The following is a 20610-nucleotide window of genomic DNA, read 5'->3' as shown; positions in this document are numbered from 1 at the left end:
GCATCTAATTTTTTCAACCAACATCAAAGCAGCTTATAAGTTGTTTGAACTCGATAAACGAGCGAGAGTATTCCCCCCTTCCTCACGTTTGTGTCCAACAGTTCAGCTCCAGTAGATAAGGAAACGTAAATTCAACCCTTCGTCAGATGCGTGGTGTGATATCTCTAGGCACTCATCGTTATTGATACGCAAGCAAGACCAACAAGAGTCAGGCCGATAATACAATCTAAATGAACCAATTCCTCCGTACAATCTATACGCGGCCAGGTATTGGAGATTGCACCGTGTTCAGTTAGCTCGTTAGTACTTCGGAAATAGTGAATCGGATAGGTTTGGCGGCTTTACATTATCAGTGGAATTCGTTGATTATAGCGCGATCGTCTGTTGCATCTTGTACCTGCTTCCAAGCTTTCAAAGATGGCTTTCATGGATTATATACGCGGATTCGGAAGTAAGCTCATCTATTTACTACCCATCGAAGAAAACGTTTTTGTTGAGATTGCCATGTCAGAGATGCACGTTGTAAGCAATAAGATAAAAAGTGAATCACCCTACGGAAAACCGTCTCACGTCTGACCTAAGTATTGGTTATTGTATTGGTAAACTTCAAAGTCCTCAGCAAATTTTAAAGAGATTTCAACAACGTATGATAACATTGCAAGCGATGATTCAGACGGTCATTAAGAGGACCTAGGGGAGATAAAGGCATCACAAGCACACGGGGCATAGTAAGCACTTTTCTTTTCTACAAAAGTACGCATTTTCTAAAATAATTTTTATGAGAAATAGTCTCGCACTTCCTATAGTATTAATTGTTTACCAAAAAAGAAATCTTCTTATCAAGTTTACGGAAATATTCAAACAAAAACATCTATGTTCTCAAGTGACGAAAAAATTATAATTTTCAAGCACCTCCTGGTGGAGATTTTATGATCATTGAATCATCTTGATCTATAATGTACGCACTGCAACATGATAACACATTGTTCCACAATTTTCATCATCATTATTTTTTGATTTTTCACTTAAACCAATTTTCAAACGCGTTTTTACTCGGGGCGAACAGAGCACAATTAATCGGGCCACGATGGACGTTTTCTGTCGTAGCATCTGAATGATCAGATTTTCTCTGACGATTTGGCTCATTGGTTAGATTTCGGAGGTTATCAGTAGGCTCTAGTTCGTTTCCTGTTCGAGGAGATTTTTTTCATTTACCATTCATGATCGATTATTTTGGTTTTTGCATTTCATGACTAGTAGCATCTTGGCAGATGATGCAAAGCTCCAAAATCATAATTTATGAGTGTGTGTGAATTGCGTGTATTCTACGAAAGGTCATACATTATTTTAGTATTGCTTTGTTTGATGAACCTACGTCTTTAGTGTGAAATGATAGATCATGAATGGTAAATGAGAAAAAAACACCTCGAACAGGAATCGAACTCGAGCCTACTGATTACCTCTCCGACATCTAACCAATAGGCCAAATCGTCAGACGAAACAAGCTCTATTATTCAGTTGACTTCATCGAGTGAAATTCGCTGCTAGATTTCACGGCAGAAAACGTCCATCGTGCCCCGATTAATATTGCTCATACTGCTTCGGTGGGGGTTCTCATTATGCCCCTACAGTGACTTTTTTTTTTTTTTTGTTTCGATTATAGTCGTTTTACCATCATTATGGCATTCGCGACTCTATCAACGTTGCAGTTGGCGGATCGTTATTGAAAAACTATCCGGTACAACTGCGTTCGATGTTTACTCTTGGGCTTGAACTCGCGGACATCGGCTCAGGAGGCAACAGACTTGCCAACTGAGCTATATCACAAGCCCCCTACAGTGACTGATTTTCAGCTTTCGGCAAACAATTTTTAAAACGCATTTTTAAACGTTTTTATCTACTTTTTCAAGTATAATCCAGTTAGGAAATATACTTTTTTAGTGTCTGAATACGAAACAATGATGTAAGTCACATATTATAGCTGTTTCCTATGGATAAATTAACGTCTTCCTTAAGGTGGCCATTATGCCCTTTTCTCCCCTACTCATTGAGATAATTTAAACCATTTTACCTCGAATAATCGAACCATTAATTTTTTTGTGTCGACATAATTATGTAATTCGCAACTTTATTTCAATGACGAAAGTTCCTACTGTTTACAATCGGTACTCCCTATGGGTTAACGATTGTTTCGATAAGCAGTGTGTGAGACCAAATTAACTTGAAAATTCATCCCCCTATGCAAAAAATTGTATGAGAGCCCCCGACTTACCTTTTGATTTCTCAACTGGAATGGAGAGGGTTCCAAAATTAGCATAGAAATATTTCCTGTTCCACAATACCCTCCTATACACAATTTTTGAATCAATTATTCTATAGATAAGCCACATAAACTGTATGGGGCTTCCTGGGCCTCGTCGCATCATACTCGACAGAAGAAAGGTGGGATTATAAAAATCATAGAATAATACAAGTACTCAGAAAAAAAACTTATTCAAAAGTTTAAATCGTTTGTTCGATGAGTTCTATATCCACGCAATAAATTGTATGCAAAGACGACTCTCCCATACCAATCACCTCACTGGAAGGAGGGACAGGTCCCAAATAATCATAGAAACATTACACTTATCAAAATACAGTCGCTTACCGAACTCGGTGCCTTTCGATTGATTAATTCTCGAGACCATAAAAAATATATGTATGGTTGCCCACTCCCCTTTTTCGATTTCCTCACTGGAATCAGGGAGGGGTCTCAAACAACCGTTTGTTAGTTCGTTTTGCAGAGTGTTGTTTGGCTATTTCTCCAGTTCTGCAAAAAATGTATCGGTGCCCCCTCTCCACTTTTCGTTTCCCCAATGGAAGAACCATGAACCCCTCAAACCATCTTGGGGAAATTTCGTGCACCCAGCTCCCCTCTTCCTTTTCTCCCACCATTTCCCATATCCAAATATCCTCCCATGCCTAATTTGCCCGGCTATACCCGGCTAGCATTTCACTAATGCTTAAACCGACAACCTTCATCATACTATGTGTGCCATGGTATGTCACGACCGGGATTCGATCTTATGAACGTTGGCTTAGAAGACAACGATGCTATCCTCTAGGCCACGATCTTGTCGGCATAATTTTCTAGATATATTTACACTAGAACAATTTATTTTTTGTAGCTTGGACTAATTTTTATTTAATTTTTTCTAATCTTAGTGGCAATGATGAACAACAAGCTGATCACGTTCCTGTGCGTGGCGGTGTTTGCATTCATGATTGCTACCATTGCTCTTGCCGCCGAGAACAACAGCAATGCCGATTTGCTGCAGGACTGCCAAGCTAGGCTTTACACAGCAACGTCTACGCCAGCGCCGGCAACAACTACGACTACTGGGGACACAGGAAGTACAGACACTAGTCCCAAGTAGTACAGCAGAAAGTACAACAGAGGGCACAACAACAACCACAACAGAAAGCACAACAACAACAACAACTGTAAATCCAACATCGGATCCTGGTAATGGAGTTCGGAATGGATTTGATCCAGACAAAACTAACGAGTTTGTTGTATTCTCATGAATGATTTCTGAAGTGAATGAAAATCTCTATGAAAAAGTAGTTTTTGTTTTAAGCCTTAGAGACGCAAAGCGCTGATATTTCAACAGGGAGATATGGTCAACACATGTATGATACATTTAAGTTATTTTAGAAACGAATAAAAATCAACCTAGATTCCATGTTTCATCATTTTACTTATTGTATTGAAAAAACTAAGCAGTATTACAGAGTTTGATCGTTGAAATGTGAAATTTGTAAGAGCGAGAGGAAAACACACACCAAATTTTTAAATGATGTAAACCAGCAACAATTTACTGGTTTTTGTACCTTTCATTTTCCAGCAAAATTTCCAGCCATTTGAATTGCTAAAAACGATCTGCGAACTCAATTGCTGGAAATCCAGCAACTTCAATTGTTGGAAACCAACTATTCCAATAGCGCGGAACCATCGACCGCAATTTCTGGAATATATAGAACTCTTTTTATATAAAACAAACGGAAATTTTTGAGATTCTTAATTAGATTTTAAGTTTAAATTTTGTTATTAAACCGTCATGATAGTCATATTTATAAAAAGAATTGGGTTTGTTTATAAACCACGAACCGCGAAAAGAAAATCGATTGGACGTCGTTTCCGATGCCGCACAAGCTTACGAGCGGAGTTACAGTGCCTTTTAACCCCTAAATCCCCTACATTTTGTAAACAATCTAGAAAAAATCTTTTTTGGACTTGAAAATAAAAAAAACACAAAAATAGACCTTTCTTATGCATGTTTTTCTGAAGAATCCACCGAAGCTTATTCCAGCTACCGCACGGATTGGAAATAGGAGTTAACTGTTTTACGCTCAATTCCCTTACATTTTTCAAATAGTCAGAAAAAGCATGTTCGGACTTGAACATTTTGAACCAAATGAGACTTACATATCTCATGCGATTTTTTCCGAGAAATCCAATGGAGGCTTATTGAGCTACCGCACGCTTCGGAAAATTGAGATATGGCTGTTTTTACCTTCAATTCTTCTACATTTTTTAGTTATTTCAGAAAAAAACATGATCGGACTTGAATATTTTGAACAAAATGGTACGTGTCTTGTGTGATTTTTTCTGAGGAATTCAACGAAGACTAATTGAACCACCACACGCATTGGAAACAAAAGTTATGGCTGTTTTACCCTCAATTATCCAACATGTTTCAATGAATTCAGAAAATTGGGGGAAAACAGTCTTAACTCCAGTATCCAATCCGTGTAGTGTCTTAAATGGGCTTCGTTAGATTCCTCTGAAAAAATCACACAAGACACCCATTTGATTAAAAAGTTTCAAGTCCGAGCATGCTTTTTCTGAACTATTTGAAAAAATTTTGGGCAATTGAGGGTAAAACAGCCATATCTCTTGTTTTCGAAGCGTGCGGTGGCTCCAACAGCCTCCATTCCATTCTTCAGGAAAAAAATACACAGATAGGTCTATTTTTTTCTAAAATAGTTTTTGGCTGGTGTTTTTTTTTATAAAATATAGGGGAATTAGGAGTTAAATCAGGGTGGCCACAACTTTTTCATTTTGAAATTCCCGGTGTTTTCCCGGTTTTCCCTCTCAATAATTCAAGGTTTTCCAAACTTTGATTGTTCATTTTCGTCTTCATGCACCAAATTTTTTCATCACATTTTATTAAAATGATCAAAAAAAATTCCCCACACAATATCATTATGGGGTTTTAAATCATGTTTACGAAATTGAAAAATGGTGTGTTAAACAGGAAATTTCAATTTATCATTCGTCATGTGACATTCTTTCAATTTTTGATAAGTTGCAGATACCAAATGTGTTACCACAGCTCACAAATTCCACGTCATTGAGAACTAAAAGTTGTTCTGAGGGCGTTCAATCATGTAACACCCTCGTCACAGTAAATTCAGTGAAAATGTTGTTTTCAGACGTTTTAGATTTAGTTATGAATGCATCTTCAAGTGTACTATACATGTATGCTAAAAATTTATTCACTGATTTACATAGGATCGTTTATAATTGCCCATGTTTTTTAAATAACTGGGTAATTATGAACATTCGTTTTAGGCATTGTTTGATTATCAAAACTTATCATTAATGTTTGAAATATCAATAAACATCAAAATCTTGAAAATTAATCCGTTATACATAACTTTATCAGTTTCTAAAATTTGTGTACAGTCCACGAACTACTTGTTAAAAATGTTCAGTCGTTTTGCATAGTCGCTAACATGTGGTTATTTATAAAATGCACTACAAGAGGTCAGTAAATGGATTTTCAAATGAATTTCCCAACTTAGCATAAAATTGTGTATGCCAGTGGCAAAACTCGATTTTTTCAGCACTCGACGTTATTATCCGACTCGGCAAGCTCCGTTGGATAAATTTACGACTCGTTCTAGAGAAATCATCTTTTTGCAACTTGTTGCAATAAATAACCATCACCCAAACATTTTTTCTGCATCTTGATTTCTGCCTTTAAAAGTTTAAAAAATTGAGCAACAAGTTAGTTTGTCTTGATTTCACAGTTCGTTTAACAGCTTACACTAAGATCTTATTTATGCGGGTTGGTTTTGCTCCATATTTCAAACACGGCTCTATTTTACACGGTTTTCTGTCATTAGACCGATTGTTTTACACGGTAAATACTCACAAATCAACATGATTTCTGGGAGAAAATATTTTAAGTCCCATGTATGAAAGACGGCTTTCGGACGCGTAAAAATAAAAACAAAGTTTAAGATATGAAAATTGAAAACATTTATTAGGGGAGATAAGGCATAACGAGCACCCAGGGCATAAGGAGCACTCCCTTTTTCTACATAAGTACGTATTTTTTTAAACAAACTTTCATGAGAACTTGGTTTGTACTACCTATAGTATTAATTTTTCACCAAAAAAGAAATATCCTTTTCATCTTTACAGAAATATTAAACAATAACCAGCTAGGATCTCAAGTGACGAAAATATTATAATTTTTGAGCACCACCAAATAAGCTTTAAATCATCTTGATCTGAAATGTACGCACTGCAACATGATCTACACATCGTTCCTCAATTTTCAGCATCATAAAATTTTTGATTTTTCACTTTAATCAATTTTAAAACGCGTTTTTACTTTAATTTGTTCACTGAAGGCGAACAGAGCACTATCAATGAAGGCATAATGAGCATTTTCTGCCGGGGAATCTAGCATCGAATTCGACTCGATGTAGTCAACTGAGTAATAGAGCTACAGCTTAACTTGTATCGTCTGACGATTTGGCCTATTGGTTAGATGTCGGAGAGGTAATCAGTAGACTCGAATTCGATTCCTGTTCGAGAAGATTTTTTTTTTTGCACATACCATTCATGATTGATTTTTTTTATTGTTACATTATACGGCTTATAGCATCAAAGCATCATCCGTCAAACAAAACACCAGAAACATAATGTATGTAAATTAATATGTTAATTCTTTGAATTCGTCAAACAGACCTAGATTATTTTGTTATTGCTTTATTTGATGAATCTACGCATCACCGCATCATGATCATGAATGATAAATGAAAAAAAAATCACCTCCACCAGGAATCGAACTCGAGCCTACTGATAACCTCTCCGACATCTAACCAATAGGCCAAATCGTCAGACGATAGAAGTTAAGCTGTAGCTCTATTACTCAGTTGACTTCATCGAGTCGAATTCGCTGCTAGATTCCCCGGCAGAAAATGCTCATTATGCCTTTATTAATGGTGCTCATACTGCCTCGGGGGGTTTCTCATTTTGCCTCTACAGTGACCGGTTTTCAGCTTTCGGCAAAATTTTTTAAAATGCATTTTTAAACATTTTTACCTACTTTTTCAAGTTTCATCCAATTAGGCAATAGACTATTTGAGTGTCTGAACACGAAACAATGATGTAATTTACATATTACAGCTGTTCTCTATGGTTAAATAAGCATTTTCCTTAAGGTGGCCATTATGCCCTCATCTCCCCTAGACGGTAAACTTTGTTTGCAGAAAAATTAGGACTTGATTATAGTGAAAAAAGAAACAGTTGATTGTACAGTATATTTTTATTGTGAGTCAGTTTCTTGTGGTAAAATTATGAAAAATAACTGTTCCGGGTAATGATAGAGTCATAACATATTTTGTAGCGTTTGCTTGGAAAACAAATCTTTTGAGTTTCTGTAAAGACATGCTAAGCTAAGCTTGCTAAGCTAAGACTAACTTAAACAATTTATACAAAAACTTAGTTGAAATGTGGGCAAATAAGGTTTAAAAAATCATAGAGACTCCACAGTTAACATAAAATCTTCAGATACTTTTTTTTTTTTTTTTAAATTGCGACCCAGAGATGGGTCTTGACTCAAACATTCAGTCAGCGAAACTTTTTTTGTAGAGAAATGAATCCAACTTAGATGAAATTTCAGGGACTAGATAAGAGAAAATCGATGTTGAAAAACATGCGAAAAAAAATTCGCCTTGTCTCCCGGTGAGACTTGAACCCACATCTTGCGCCTCTCCGGGGCCCATGTATTAACATTCTACTACAGGAGACCAACCTGGCGTATGAATATTATACTGGTTGAGTGTCGATGTCTATCGGAATGAAGGGAATAGTTCTCCCATGTGATCATAATCATTTTTCTTGGTCTATATCTATTCCCATCATTTCATCTTACGGTAGTTGGAATCACTGACAACCCGTGCAGGATATGAGAAGGCAATGCAAATCTTGCCGTGCTTAAAAATGTCCAAACTTGATTCCAACTACCGTAAGATGAAATGATGGGAATAGATATAGACCAAGATGATTATGATCACATGGGAGAACTATTCCCTTCATTCCGATAGACATCGACACTCAACCAGTATAATATTCATACGCCAGGTTGGTCTCCTGTAGTAGAATGTTAATACATGGGCCCCGGAGAGGCGCAAGATGTGGGTTCAAGTCTCACCGGGAGACAAGGCGAATTTTTTTCGCATGTTTTTCAACATCGATTTTCTCTTATCTAGTCCCTGAAATTTCATCTAAGTTGGATTCATTTCTCTACAAAAAAAATTTTTCAGATACTTTAAGCTAAGTTATAAATTGAATTGTACATGTTTGCGAATCTGTAAAGCATTTGATTCAAAAATCGATTTGCCGTCATGAATTTGAATCATTTGTCAGATTCTGTCTAATATAATTCTAGTGATATTGGGTTTTTAAATTAAAAAATCACATACTTTCGATTACAATAAATCATAGATAACTAATAAACCGACAAGCCTCTAAAAAATGATTTTGAACTTATTTGTTATCCTCATAAATTCCATTTACAACTTTGTTGAAGATAGCATTTTTTTTTGTTTTATGCCTTGAAAAAAAAATTGTTTATACAAGTTTGAAAATATTACTAAATATCCTTAAATTGCATATTTGAATTCGTCACCTTCAAACTACTGAAAATTTTCTCTCAACCCCCGGGGACACGGAAAAAACGTAAATTATGTTGCCTTGTTCTATCGAAAAGAAATAAATTAAAAATAATCAATTTTATTGCAATGATTTTGTTACCATGGGTTTTTTTTAACATTCAAATTTAAATATTTTGTTTCTTAAAATTTTACTCAAAACACAGATATGTATCTGGTTAGAAATCAGTTCATAAGAAAATTTCGCAAATTTTCAAAGGAATCTTAACATATTCGAGTTTTTTAAAGTGGAATTTGAATTTTTTGGAATAAAATATTACCAGTAATGGAACAAAAGTTAATTTACCAAAATGTGCGTTCGATAGGACATGGTTTCCTTTTGAACTCAGAAATTTTTAATGAAGTCAATTATAATTAATAATTATTAAGCTACAAAAAACACACACAATAGCATCGTTTTACATTTTCAAATTTGCACAAAAAGTTCTGCAGTTCTGGAACAAATTTTTCATCTCATTCTTTGAGCCATTTTTGAACTCTAGGTTTTAGTAATATTAGTGAGCTTTTTTTTCAATTCAAAGGTAATTGAAGAGAATTCGAAGTAGTTTGAAAATATCAAAACTTATGATATTGTTTCTTTAACATTTTTTGAACTGTTGAATTTTGCCTTGAAAATTTAAATTATGATTCTGAATTTGAATTTTTGATTGAATCCCTGATCTTGGAACCAAAACTGAATTTCGATTTCCTTTTGTTAATTTTCCCGGTTTTGGGTCTAAATTCCCGGTTTACCCCATTCGATTTTCAATTCCCGGTTTTTTCCAGGGTTTCCCGGTTCTGTGGCCACCCTTTAAAATAACACTATAACTCCGTTCGTAAGTCCGTGTGGCCTCTGAAACTACGTCCAATCGATTCTCTGGACATTTTCACTAATGGAAAGTATTTTTTAATAGATTTGTTTCGGGTAGGAGGGAAGATATTGAATTTCTTCGCGGTTTATAACCTTTTTTTCCCATTGTGCGTTGCATTAACAACAAACAAACCAACACTTTTCACGCGCAACGATAAATAACTAACAAAAACAAATTCTAATTTGACAGAACGATTGCTGGTTTTTCAGTAATGCAGATCAAGTGCTGGAAAAATCAGGAAGATTGGAAATGTTTGCTGGTTTGCAGCGAAAATTTGGATTGATGTACCTTTCCAGCATTTTTTTTGTTGCTGGAAATCGAGACAAAAATTTACCGTGAACAACACATTTCACTTTTCGGAACTTATTGATACTTGTTCCATTGGAATACCCCGATTAGAAGTTAAAATATTGAACAGTGTTGAGCACACATGATAAACCTGTTTGTTTGCCGTATAGAAGAGCTCCATAATGTTCCCGAAGCATAAGGTGCTTTTCCATAAACAGGTTTTTTTTTCTGTCACCAATAATGTTGACAGTTTTGACTAAGTCAAGTTGGTGCTGGAATAAAATGTACTATTAAAAAATTTATCGGACTGTTAGCATTCAATCAATTCTGTACATGTTCAATATTTATCTTATCTAATTTAACTATCTCAAATTTAAGAAACTCGTCCGAATAAAGTTTCTGTTAATCAAAATTAAAATATAGATCAAGTTGAAACTTTCACAATAGCTTTTAACCATTTAATTTATGTTGAACGTTACATTGAAGATTCACGATAACAGTACAAAAACAAAACAAATAAATAGAGATATGATACTCTAAGAAAACTGCTCTGCCATCTTTACGCCAACGACATTAAATTGATGCAAACTAAATCACCGAAAATAAACCGCTAACCTCTATTTCGCTGATGTTTGGTTTCTCTTAGGAATGAATACTGTCTTCTAAATTCGTGGTGAACGAACGGGTTTCTCGAACTTTACTTGTGCTGATGACTAATTTTTTGGGCTGCTTTTTATCTCCACACATAACTGAAATGGAGAAGCCTTCAGTCAACGGAGGATCTTCAGCGAAGCCGTTTGTGAGTTTCCCGTTTAGCCGGTGGGACAAAAACGGGTTTTGCTAAATTGATTATAAAATTGTCTCCTCACCAAAAATACCAATTATAGAAAGCCTCAAAAAGTAGTGTATCAACAAAAAATGTTCCGAAGGAAGTTTAGTAAAGTCCGCAATAAACGTCCGAAGAATCACCTTTCGCTATCCAGACTGAAGCATCATTACAGTGCATTGAAGGGTAAAAAAATTACGTCGGAGAAAAAACGATCTAAGCTCATCGAATCGTTACGTTCTATCGGAGAAATTGTAGTATGGGGTGACCAGAATGATCCAGAAATCTGTGAGTAAGTTTGTATGGTTTTCTTTCTCGATTTTTTTTGGCAAAAATTTTCAATTTATTCTATTTTAAGCTATTTCCTAGAGAATAAAATTCTGCCATTCCTATTACAATTAATGCTTCAGATAGGCGGCAATCCTGCAGAGCTTCAGTTCATTCAAACGTTTAACATTATGTACAACAACATTAAAAATGAAAAATTCCTCTGTAAGTGACACGGAAGTTGATCGTTGGTATGCAATCATTAATGAACTGATCGTTTTTTTTATCTTCCAGACTATTTACTGAGTAACGTGAATAGCATAATCGTCCATAGGTACGACTTCAACAACGAAGATATCATGGGACACTACATCACCTTCCTGAAGACACTCAGCCTAAAATTGAGCTCGGAAACGATTTACTTGTTCTACAGCGAACGTACCAACGCGTTCCCGCTATACACCGAGGCAATTAAGTACTACAATCATTCGGATTCTATGGTGCGCACTTCTGTTCGTACCATCATTCAGAAAGTGTACAGTGTTGAGAATCCAAACATGCTGCAGATAGTCCGGGAAATAACAGACGGACCTTACTTCAGTGATTTAAGCAGCAACTCGAATTCAAACATGCTGTGAACAAGACCTAGTGCGTTCATCCCGAGAATTACCGAGCATAAAAATAATTTGGAAACTACCAAATTCCGGGAAACGATAAAAAAAAAGTCCTAGGAATTCCCGAACTCAATAAATAGAGCTATGTTTCCAAAATTTACAGGACCAAAATTGGAAAAATAGATCAGATTTAGAAAGGAAAATGACTGTTCTATCTGATATATGGATTACACGCCGAGGAATATATAGATTATAAAAAAATGCGTCTTAAAGTACGCACATAAATTAGGATGTTTGCTTCTATAGCTAGTATAAAGCAATGCTTGATTATCAAAAGGAATGGCTGTTTAAACCGTAACTGCTTTCTTGAAAGTGAAAAATCGTAGATTCTAAATATTGATAAGCAAAAAAACAATTAAAAAAATTATTTAAAAAAAAATTAAAACAAAAAACTAGCATCGTTATCTCCGTTTTCTCTATATGGAGCACATTTTGTTTCAATTTAAAAAAGGATTTTTCAAATCGATGACATTCATATTTAGGGATCAAATTTCTGTTTGATTTCACTTTTGCTGCTGCTGTTTCCTCCGCGAAGTCTTCCAGGACTCGCTTTTCTGCTGTGTATTAAGGTCCTGAAAGAAAATAAGTTAAGGTGTTGAAACGCATCTTTTATCATAATTGGAGTTTTAAACAAAGAATACATCGAGCGTAACCTTTCAAATGAGCGAAACTTGCAGTTGAATCGAAATGAGAAAAACGCGTTTCAAGTTTCTGAACACAATTTTAATTCTTATTTAGAAATGAAATCCCTAACGTCAATCTTTTCACGTAAGAATCAAGAACATGCTACGGTCAAAAGTTCCCTATATTTTTTTTAATTGCTCAATTTTCTTAAAAATCGTCTATCAATGTGTTCCGCCCTTTTGAATTTGTTTTGCTAGTTTCGTCTCTCACCAATACTTGCACATTGAATTTTGACAAGCTATTTTCGCACGGAAATAAGGACTGTTTTTGTTTTCAAATGATGTTTCGCCCTGCTGTTCTGAACGATGAAAAATTGTTCAGATTGTGAGATGAGGCTTTCCCCTACTTCAAGTACAATACGAGGCGAGAGTGAACAAAAAAGGTGGAACGAAACTGTCTGCTATAACCAGCACTGTCCCAAAGAAATGTGCGGATCCTCGTATCGCTTCAATGCCAGCTTGATAACGTGAGGGGACTGACTTGGCAGTTGTATGAAAGTTACTCGAGACATAATAATAAGGCACGAAATCACCCCAAATGAGAGAAAATTTATAGTATTGTGGTGGATAGTAGTAGATAAGGTAAAAAAAATAATGGACATACAGAATTTATGTTAGAACTATCAAAAAGTATGTTTGATTATAAACTCTTAAAGTCTGACTAATACCTTTGTATCGTGTACGTTCCCCACTGGGTTTATTTTGATACGTGATCAACTATCAGCGAATAATCGTGCATGAATTGATGAATTCATTCTCTCAACGAAGTTTGAGGATAGTAGTTGGCTGATGTTTTCGCGATCGTTTGAGGTTGAGTCCATTCGGAGAGAAGCCTATCATAATAAATGATGGGTTACCACAAGGATGTCTTAATTGTTGCGGAATTTCTTGTAAAAGAATGGATTCCCTTCCGGAGCAGATTTGGATTTCGGAAGGAGGAAAAAAACAAAACAAGATACGCATCAATTTATTTTTCCGCTTTTGGATTTAGATTAGGCATACTTGTTTCCGGCAGGAACCAATAATCTATTGCAGTGATATTATCTCAGTAATTGGTAGCATATAGATGTGTTTCGGAAGGAATTACGAAAGTCTAAGAAAAATTTCTTGTTCTTGTGGAGTATTATAAATTCAATCAACAAAGAGTATATTGTCATATTAAAAATACATCTTGTAAAGGAATTTGAAAGAAAATATAGATACATATTAATATGTACAAAACTATATTTACAAAGCTATATTTACATAATATGCCAACCAAACTTTTTAAATCTTACTCTACATCTGTAACTAACTTTACATTTTAAACCCCTAGCCTAATATCCCAGACAACCAGAAGTCGTATGTTATTTTACAGATTATATCGTATGAATGTTATTTAAACTCATTTTCGTATAACTGCACCTAAATTTTTTTTTTGTCTTTATTTAAGAGGTTTTCAGCCGCAGGCTGGTTCGCCTCTGAGGTGCACCTAAATTGTGCGGCCCATGCATATTGTTTATCGTATTTAAATGCATTGTATGTTTTTATTACGACAATCCGTATATCTGCACCTACAGTGTGCGTCCCATGCGTATTTTTTATCGTATTTAAATACATTGCATGATATTATTACCACAATACAATGCAAATCAAGAATATGTGTGCTAATGTTCCTATATGGCCTCCAAAATAACATGTATATACTGGTTTTGCTGCATTATATACGATATGTTTACACGTATATTTGCACGAATATTGGTGTTGCAAATTTGATATACCCACCAAATGGTTGTCTGGGATATGCCTATATACAAAAAAAAATTTACATTTAATGCTAATTTCATATAAAAGGCTATCTAATTCAATATCAGGATCTAAATCAGCTTCGAAATGATCTGGTGTACATCCTTTCGACTTTCGACCTCGTTTTTTCAGTACAACATTGAAATAAACATATAAATTGATCAAAACAATAACTTTTTATTTCAAATTCATTAAATTTCTCTTGAACACAAACTACTTTTTCAAAATTCACTAGTATAGTTCGACTTGATCGCCCTTGAGTTTAACCACTCACCGCAGACGGTCGAGGAACGCATCGTATGAGGCCCGTAGGTGTTCTTGTAGTAATTTATCCCAGGCTTCCACGAGATGTCGCTTCAGGACCTCCACACCTTCATGTTTCTTAGAGCAGACTTTGGCCTCCATAATACTCCAAACAGCGAAGTCCATAGGGTCCAGGTCTGGCGAACTTGCCGGCTACTCTGAGCTCGAAATGAACCCTGGAAAATGTTGCGCAATCCAAAGTTGGGTTTTCTTCGCTTTGTTAGCCGGTGCCGAGTCCTGTTGGAAAACCAAATCCCTGGAACCAAAATGTCGACGTGCCCACGGTTCGACGACAATCTGAAGAACTAGTTCCCGATATGTATTTTAGTTGATCTTCACTCCTTCAGGGACAAAAACCAGCGGAGTCCGGCCATCACGGGTGATTCAGGCCCAAACCATCACCGATGCTGGTTTCTGTCGCCGGGAAGCCGTCAGCAAGTCGGCATGGCTTCGTGATTTGTCTGGCAACCAAACTCTGTCGTTCTGCTTATTCACGAACTGCTGAATACCCAGTTAACCAGAAATCGTAAAGCAGTGTTCATTTTCGATTGTATATGCATCCAGTTTAAATTGGAATTGTATAAACATCATGTTGTAGCTAAACCAAGTTATATTTTATCGTTTATGGTTTGTATAGTTTATTACAGACGATAACATTTTGTTAATCGTATAGAAAGATCAATAAAGTTGTTTTGAATCGCAGTAGAATTGTGTTAAGCTCAATATTTAATCCTACTGTACAATTAAGCAATCTTTCATGCTTGCGATCTATGATGACATATTATTTCCATGCAAGGTTGTACAGTTATTTTGAGAAAATCGTATAGTGTAATTTAAACAATCTATTCATACATGACATTCAAAGTCGCTTATTGAGATTAACTTGATCGGTAAATAATTGTTAATAATGCAATTCCTATGCTTAGTAGTATCGTAGAAATCATCTTATGACAACAATTGCAAAAATTGGAAATCCTTGACAAATTTAGTTTCAAACATGAAGGCAGTTTTAATTAATCATGTTGTAGCTAAACCAAGTTATATTTTATCGTTTATGGTTTGTATAGTTCATTATATACGGTAATATTTTGTTAATCGTATAGAAAGATCACTAAAGTTGTTTTGAATTGCAGTAGAATTGTGTAAAGCTCAATATTATATCCCACTGTACAATTACGCAATCTTTCATGCTTGCGGTCTATGATGACATATTATTTCCGTGTAAGGTCGTACAGTAATTGTAAGAACATCGTATAATGGAATTTAAACAATCTGTAGATTGTCAAATTGTTTAACAGTACAGTAAATAGCTAGCTAAGATCGCACAGCGCTGAATACAATTATTGATTGTTAGAGAATCGTCTATGAGATAGATCAAAGTTGTATTTCAAAAAGCGGCATCTATAAATAGATTTGAAGTCTGAAATGATGCAGTCAGTGGTATTTTATACGAACAACTGATTTTTAAACAGAACTCTCAACTGTACATGAACAAATTTGCTTGTTTGTATCAACATGAAATGGCGCTGAGGAAGTATCGAAAGACAGGGATCGGAACGTTGTGAGTTCGAGATTGAGGAAAAACAGACACATAAAGTTGTACAAAGTTCAATTTTTTTTCGCAGTAAACATGAAATTCTATTGTATTAATGTTCAAGGCGATTCATAGCAAATTCGTAATAAGGGAAAAATATAATTGCTTGGGATACAGTAACAATAAATTGTATTACATGGCGAAGAAAGTTGTACAAACCTCAGGCTACTTGCAAAATGAAATTGTAATCAAATTGTAGGACAGGCAATAGAAAGTTGTAAGTTGTACAATCCTAAGATTTTATGCAAAGCAAAGTTGCTATCAAATTGTTGAAAACGCAATACAAAGTTTTATATTTTCAAGGTGAGCAAAATTTGGTCCGTATATTGCCTCCACTTTGGTACGTACAGGCTCATATAGAATATTCTATACAACTTTTTCAGATTGTACAAAAGTGTGTATATCTCAGAAACAACTGAAATATACAGACCAAAATGTTCACTGGGTAGTTTCTCGCCTCTAAACACGATATTCTTTAACCTTCCTTCCGCGGCCCTCTTCAGCAGCGCCTTCGCTCTTTTTACCCGTTCTTGTTTCTGCTTCAACGTAAGGTCTTGAACTTTTTGGATCTTGGAAGATATTTTTCAACATATTTAATTTCATCTATCCCTTCTATCCACCTATATCAAAATTATTCATAATCTTTAGATGTCCCTACTAAAAAGGACATCACTTTTCACTGCTAGGCCGATAAATTAAATCTACATTAGGTAGAACTTTTTAATAAATGGCTGCTATAAATTCAGCCCAGTCTAGTGGAGTTTCTATAGAGCCCTTGTGGTTTTTTCTCGCCTTCTCTATGGCTGCATGAGCACTGTCCACTTCCATGTGGCTATGTCCTGATGTCAATAATTTATGACTTATGTCTAATTTTTTTTCGATCAGAACAACATTTGTAAATAAAACACGAAAACATAAAGCAAATAATAAAATTAAAATTTTGGCCGGAGCATCAATCGGAATAATACACAGCGTTCTTAATAAAGGCTCAAAAAATCCTTCCAAAGACAAGACCCTATTTCCTGACAGCCTCTTTTAGCTTTGGTTTCATCCCAAAGGTAACAATCTACTGAGTTACCTTTGCAAGTAGATGCAAAAACGGTTAAATTGAGCGTATATAACTGTCTGGTGTAATAAGCTATCCTGCAAGTTAAATGAGGAGTTGGTAGACACTTCTGTAAATAAAAAACCCTCGTTCTTGTTTTCGGGACTGTTTTAGATTTCTGCATGTCTGACTTCTTTGCAGCATACGCAGCGCCTGCTCCTTTATGATGCCGATCACTTTCCTCAGCAACTTTTTCTTTTTCTTCGTCAGTTTCTGCCAGTTTGAGACGCATTGTTTACTTATCACACTCATTACATGTATCTTGTTTCGTCTTGCGGAAACTAATACCGAGATTTTTTTTCACCTCAGAGGCAACCTAGGTTCGCTCTAACTGCTGTCATCGTGCTAATTTATTGTTCTAGAGGCAAACTAGTTTCACTCGAAAAACGGACGGAGTCGCCCTGAGAAGAAAGTCAGTTTTGGGAGAAGTTCACCAATACTCTCAACGTTGTTGTCAAAACAATAAACAGTTGTTTGTGGTTGAAAGCAAAACAATTGAAATAGTGAACGGAAAAATTATTATTGCCGCGATTTTGAATCTCGCTGTGCAGTGTGGTGGCGGCTTATAGAATACTACCACTGGGATACTGGTCCACGTCGTAAAAGGCGACTCATCCAGCACTTCACATATGCGTTAGTCATTCTTCAAATGCAACTATCACATTGGGAGGGGGAAACTTGGCCTAGAATTTTGAAGTTCCAAGCCTAGTTTTCTTCAGGGAGGATTCACCAATTGTGCTTATTGCTATTGATGCGCATGCACGAGTTGTATTCTTCTAAATTTGTAAACACCCGCTTCAAGGTGGTTCTGAGCCTGTGGGCCCCAAAGTGAGGGTAGGAGAGTGTATAATAATCCTACCTTAAACAGAACGTTGTTGAGGTCTGCACTATAGCCAGGCACTGGTGCAAAGGGCCGCATTTTTCCTGGAAACTCGTGGGATTCAGATTATACACACGATTTTAAAATTTTCATCCTGTATGGGATACCCCGCTTCTTGCGTCGATATGAAGGTGTAGTGGTTCTTGTGTGTGATGGAAATATGTGTGGAATTCTTTGATAGAAATGCTTTCTATAAGGGTTGCACAGATAAATCTGCAGCACAAAAGAACCGCTACACTGAACTTATGTCATTTAATCCTAAAGGAACTGCATCAACCGCCTTGGTCCAAGAACCTTGTTTCCGAAATGGAACTTTTAACTTGGGGAATGTGCTCAAACCAAACTTTACTGTGTTCAGTGTAATGGGAATGACTAATGCCCGAATAATGCCTCGTGCATGTATATTGATGAACAATTCTTTAAATGCAACGCTTATACCCAATCTAAGAACAAGAGATATTTGCGTTGTTCAGGTTTCGCTGCCTGATAGAAAATACGTCTACTGTTCAGCATATTCACCATATGAACAATCATCCCCTACCGATGATTTAAAAAATGTCATTTCATTCTGTGAATCACAAAATATACCTCTTGTAATTGGTTGTGATGCCAATGTCCATCATTTTGTATGGGGTAGCTCAGAATCAATCTGAGAGGCTTAAATTTAATGGAATATTTAAGCAGCACTGATATAGAAATTCTAAATGTAGGAAATAAACCATCTTTTGTTAGGTGTGACAGAGAAGAGGTGATTGACATCACACTTTGTTCTAGAACAATTTCTCAGGAAATTTCAAATTGGCATGTGCCTAACGAAGAATCGATTTCTGACCACAGGTTTATCTATTTTGAACACTCAGGTGAGTTTTTAGAAACAATTACATTCAGAAACCCAAGAACAACTAATTGGGACCTATATTTGGAGCATATTGCTATTAAATTTCATGGATATACACCTGAAATTACTACTCCTTCTGAGTTGGATGAAGTGGTTGCAAAAACCACCGAAATTATTTTAAATTCTTATGAAGAAGCGTGTCCCTTACGAACGTTGAAATTCATCAAAAACAGTACACCATGGTGGAACTCAAATCTCAGTAAATTACGAAAAAACTGCAGACGCTCTTGGAACCGAAGGCGCACGGAAGGTTTTGATGCCTTCAAGTTGGCTCGCAGAGCTTACCGGAAAGCAACAAGAGCTGCCGAACGCTCAAGTTGGCAGAGCTACTGCACAAACATTTCAAGCTTGCACGAAGCAAGTAGGTTAAATAAAGTCTTAGCCAAATCAAAAGATTATCAGGTTTCATACCTTAAAACCCCTAGTGGTGATTATACATCAAACGACGAAGAAACATTAAGTTGTCTATTCAATACTAACTTTCCAGGATGTGTTGATCAAGATTCATCGATAGAGCCTGAGTTCTTTTCTGGAAGTCTAGATTCCTTGTATTTTGCTCGGAAAATAGTTACTACAGAATCGATCAAATGGGCAATCGATGGTTTTGCTCAATACAAATCTCCTGGAAGTGACGGTTTATTTCCAGTTTTGCTTCAAAAAGGTTTCGATCATTTCAAACACATATTAAGAAAAATAATGATAAGCAGTTTTGCTCATGGATATATTCCTAAACTTTGGCGGCAGATAGCCGTGAAATTCATCCCTAAAGGGGGACGATCATCATACGACGAAGCCAAAAGCTTTCGTCCTATTAGTCTAAGTTCATTTCTATTAAAAGCACTTGAACGTTTAATTGATCATCATATCAGGCAAGAATGCCTTGTCCAACATCCGCTTAATGCGACACAACACGCATACCAAACAGGAAATTCTGCACAACGTAGTACATAATATTGAAAATAGTTTTTCACAGAAAGAATCATGTCTAGGAGCATTTCTAGACATAGAAGGAGCATTTGATAATGTCTCGTTTACATCAATAATGGATGCGGCACTACTTCATGGAGTGCCTAGTGTTATAACTAACTGGATTAGCGCAATGTTAAGTAACAGGAATCTTCATTCGTCTTTAAGACAGGCTTCAATAACAAAAGTTAGCACACGTGGTTGTCCACAGGGAGGTGTACTATCACCTCTTTTGCGGAACCTAGTGGCAGACGGTTTGTTGAGAAAACCTATATATCTTATACGTCGATGCTGGGATTTGAAACAAATACGCTTAGATTACTAGCATTCGCAAAGCGTCCCCTCGTTTCACTTATAAAATTCCACTTAACGCTAAAACTACATCCCTTTTCCAAACGAATTAGTTATAAATCAACTATTTTTAACCTTCTTACACGTGAGTTGTTAAAATCCGTTCCTAACAATCTGATCCCAC

The 20610-nt window shown here is 36.0% G+C and overlaps 2 protein-coding genes across 3 annotated transcripts; both read left to right on the top strand.

The window, feature by feature from the left end:
• The first annotated feature begins 311 nt into the window (after positions 1–311).
• LOC129740186 (uncharacterized) lies at positions 312–4233 on the top strand. Its single transcript, XM_055731802.1, has 2 exons — positions 312–451; positions 3205–4233. The coding sequence occupies exons 1-2, from the start codon at positions 418–420 to the stop codon at positions 3414–3416; spliced, it is 246 nt and encodes an 81-aa protein (XP_055587777.1). The 5' UTR covers positions 312–417; the 3' UTR covers positions 3417–4233.
• A 6607-nt stretch (positions 4234–10840) lies between these two features.
• On the top strand, positions 10841–12171 carry LOC129740472 (protein CLEC16A homolog). 2 transcript variants are annotated; one of them, XM_055732154.1, is made up of 3 exons: positions 10841–11272; positions 11391–11472; positions 11542–12171. In XM_055732154.1, the coding sequence occupies exons 2-3, from the start codon at positions 11439–11441 to the stop codon at positions 11883–11885; spliced, it is 378 nt and encodes a 125-aa protein (XP_055588129.1). In that variant the 5' UTR covers positions 10841–11272; positions 11391–11438; the 3' UTR covers positions 11886–12171. The 2 variants fall into 2 exon arrangements, with proteins under 2 accessions (XP_055588129.1, XP_055588128.1); XM_055732153.1 differs by having other exon boundaries at positions 11339–11472.
• The last annotated feature ends 8439 nt before the right edge of the window (positions 12172–20610 follow it).

The sequence above is a fragment of the Uranotaenia lowii genome, chromosome 1, assembly GCF_029784155.1.
Source record: "Uranotaenia lowii strain MFRU-FL chromosome 1, ASM2978415v1, whole genome shotgun sequence".
Taxonomy (NCBI): domain Eukaryota; kingdom Metazoa; phylum Arthropoda; class Insecta; order Diptera; family Culicidae; genus Uranotaenia; species Uranotaenia lowii.
This window is presented reverse-complemented; position numbering and strand designations above follow the sequence as displayed.

Excerpts from the sequence above, each read along its gene's own strand:
- LOC129740186 (XM_055731802.1), top strand. The coding sequence starts at position 418 with ATGGCTTTCATGGATTATATACGCGGATTCGGAA. Across the intron at positions 452-3,204 it reads TTATATACGCGGATTCGGAA|TGGCAATGATGAACAACAAG; the intron begins GTAAGCTCATCT and ends TTCTAATCTTAG.
- LOC129740472 (XM_055732153.1), top strand. The coding sequence starts at position 11,073 with ATGTTCCGAAGGAAGTTTAGTAAAGTCCGCAATAAACGTCCGAAGAAT. Across the intron at positions 11,273-11,338 it reads AATGATCCAGAAATCTGTGA|CTATTTCCTAGAGAATAAAA; the intron begins GTAAGTTTGTAT and ends TTCTATTTTAAG. Across the intron at positions 11,473-11,541 it reads TAAAAATGAAAAATTCCTCT|ACTATTTACTGAGTAACGTG; the intron begins GTAAGTGACACG and ends TTTATCTTCCAG.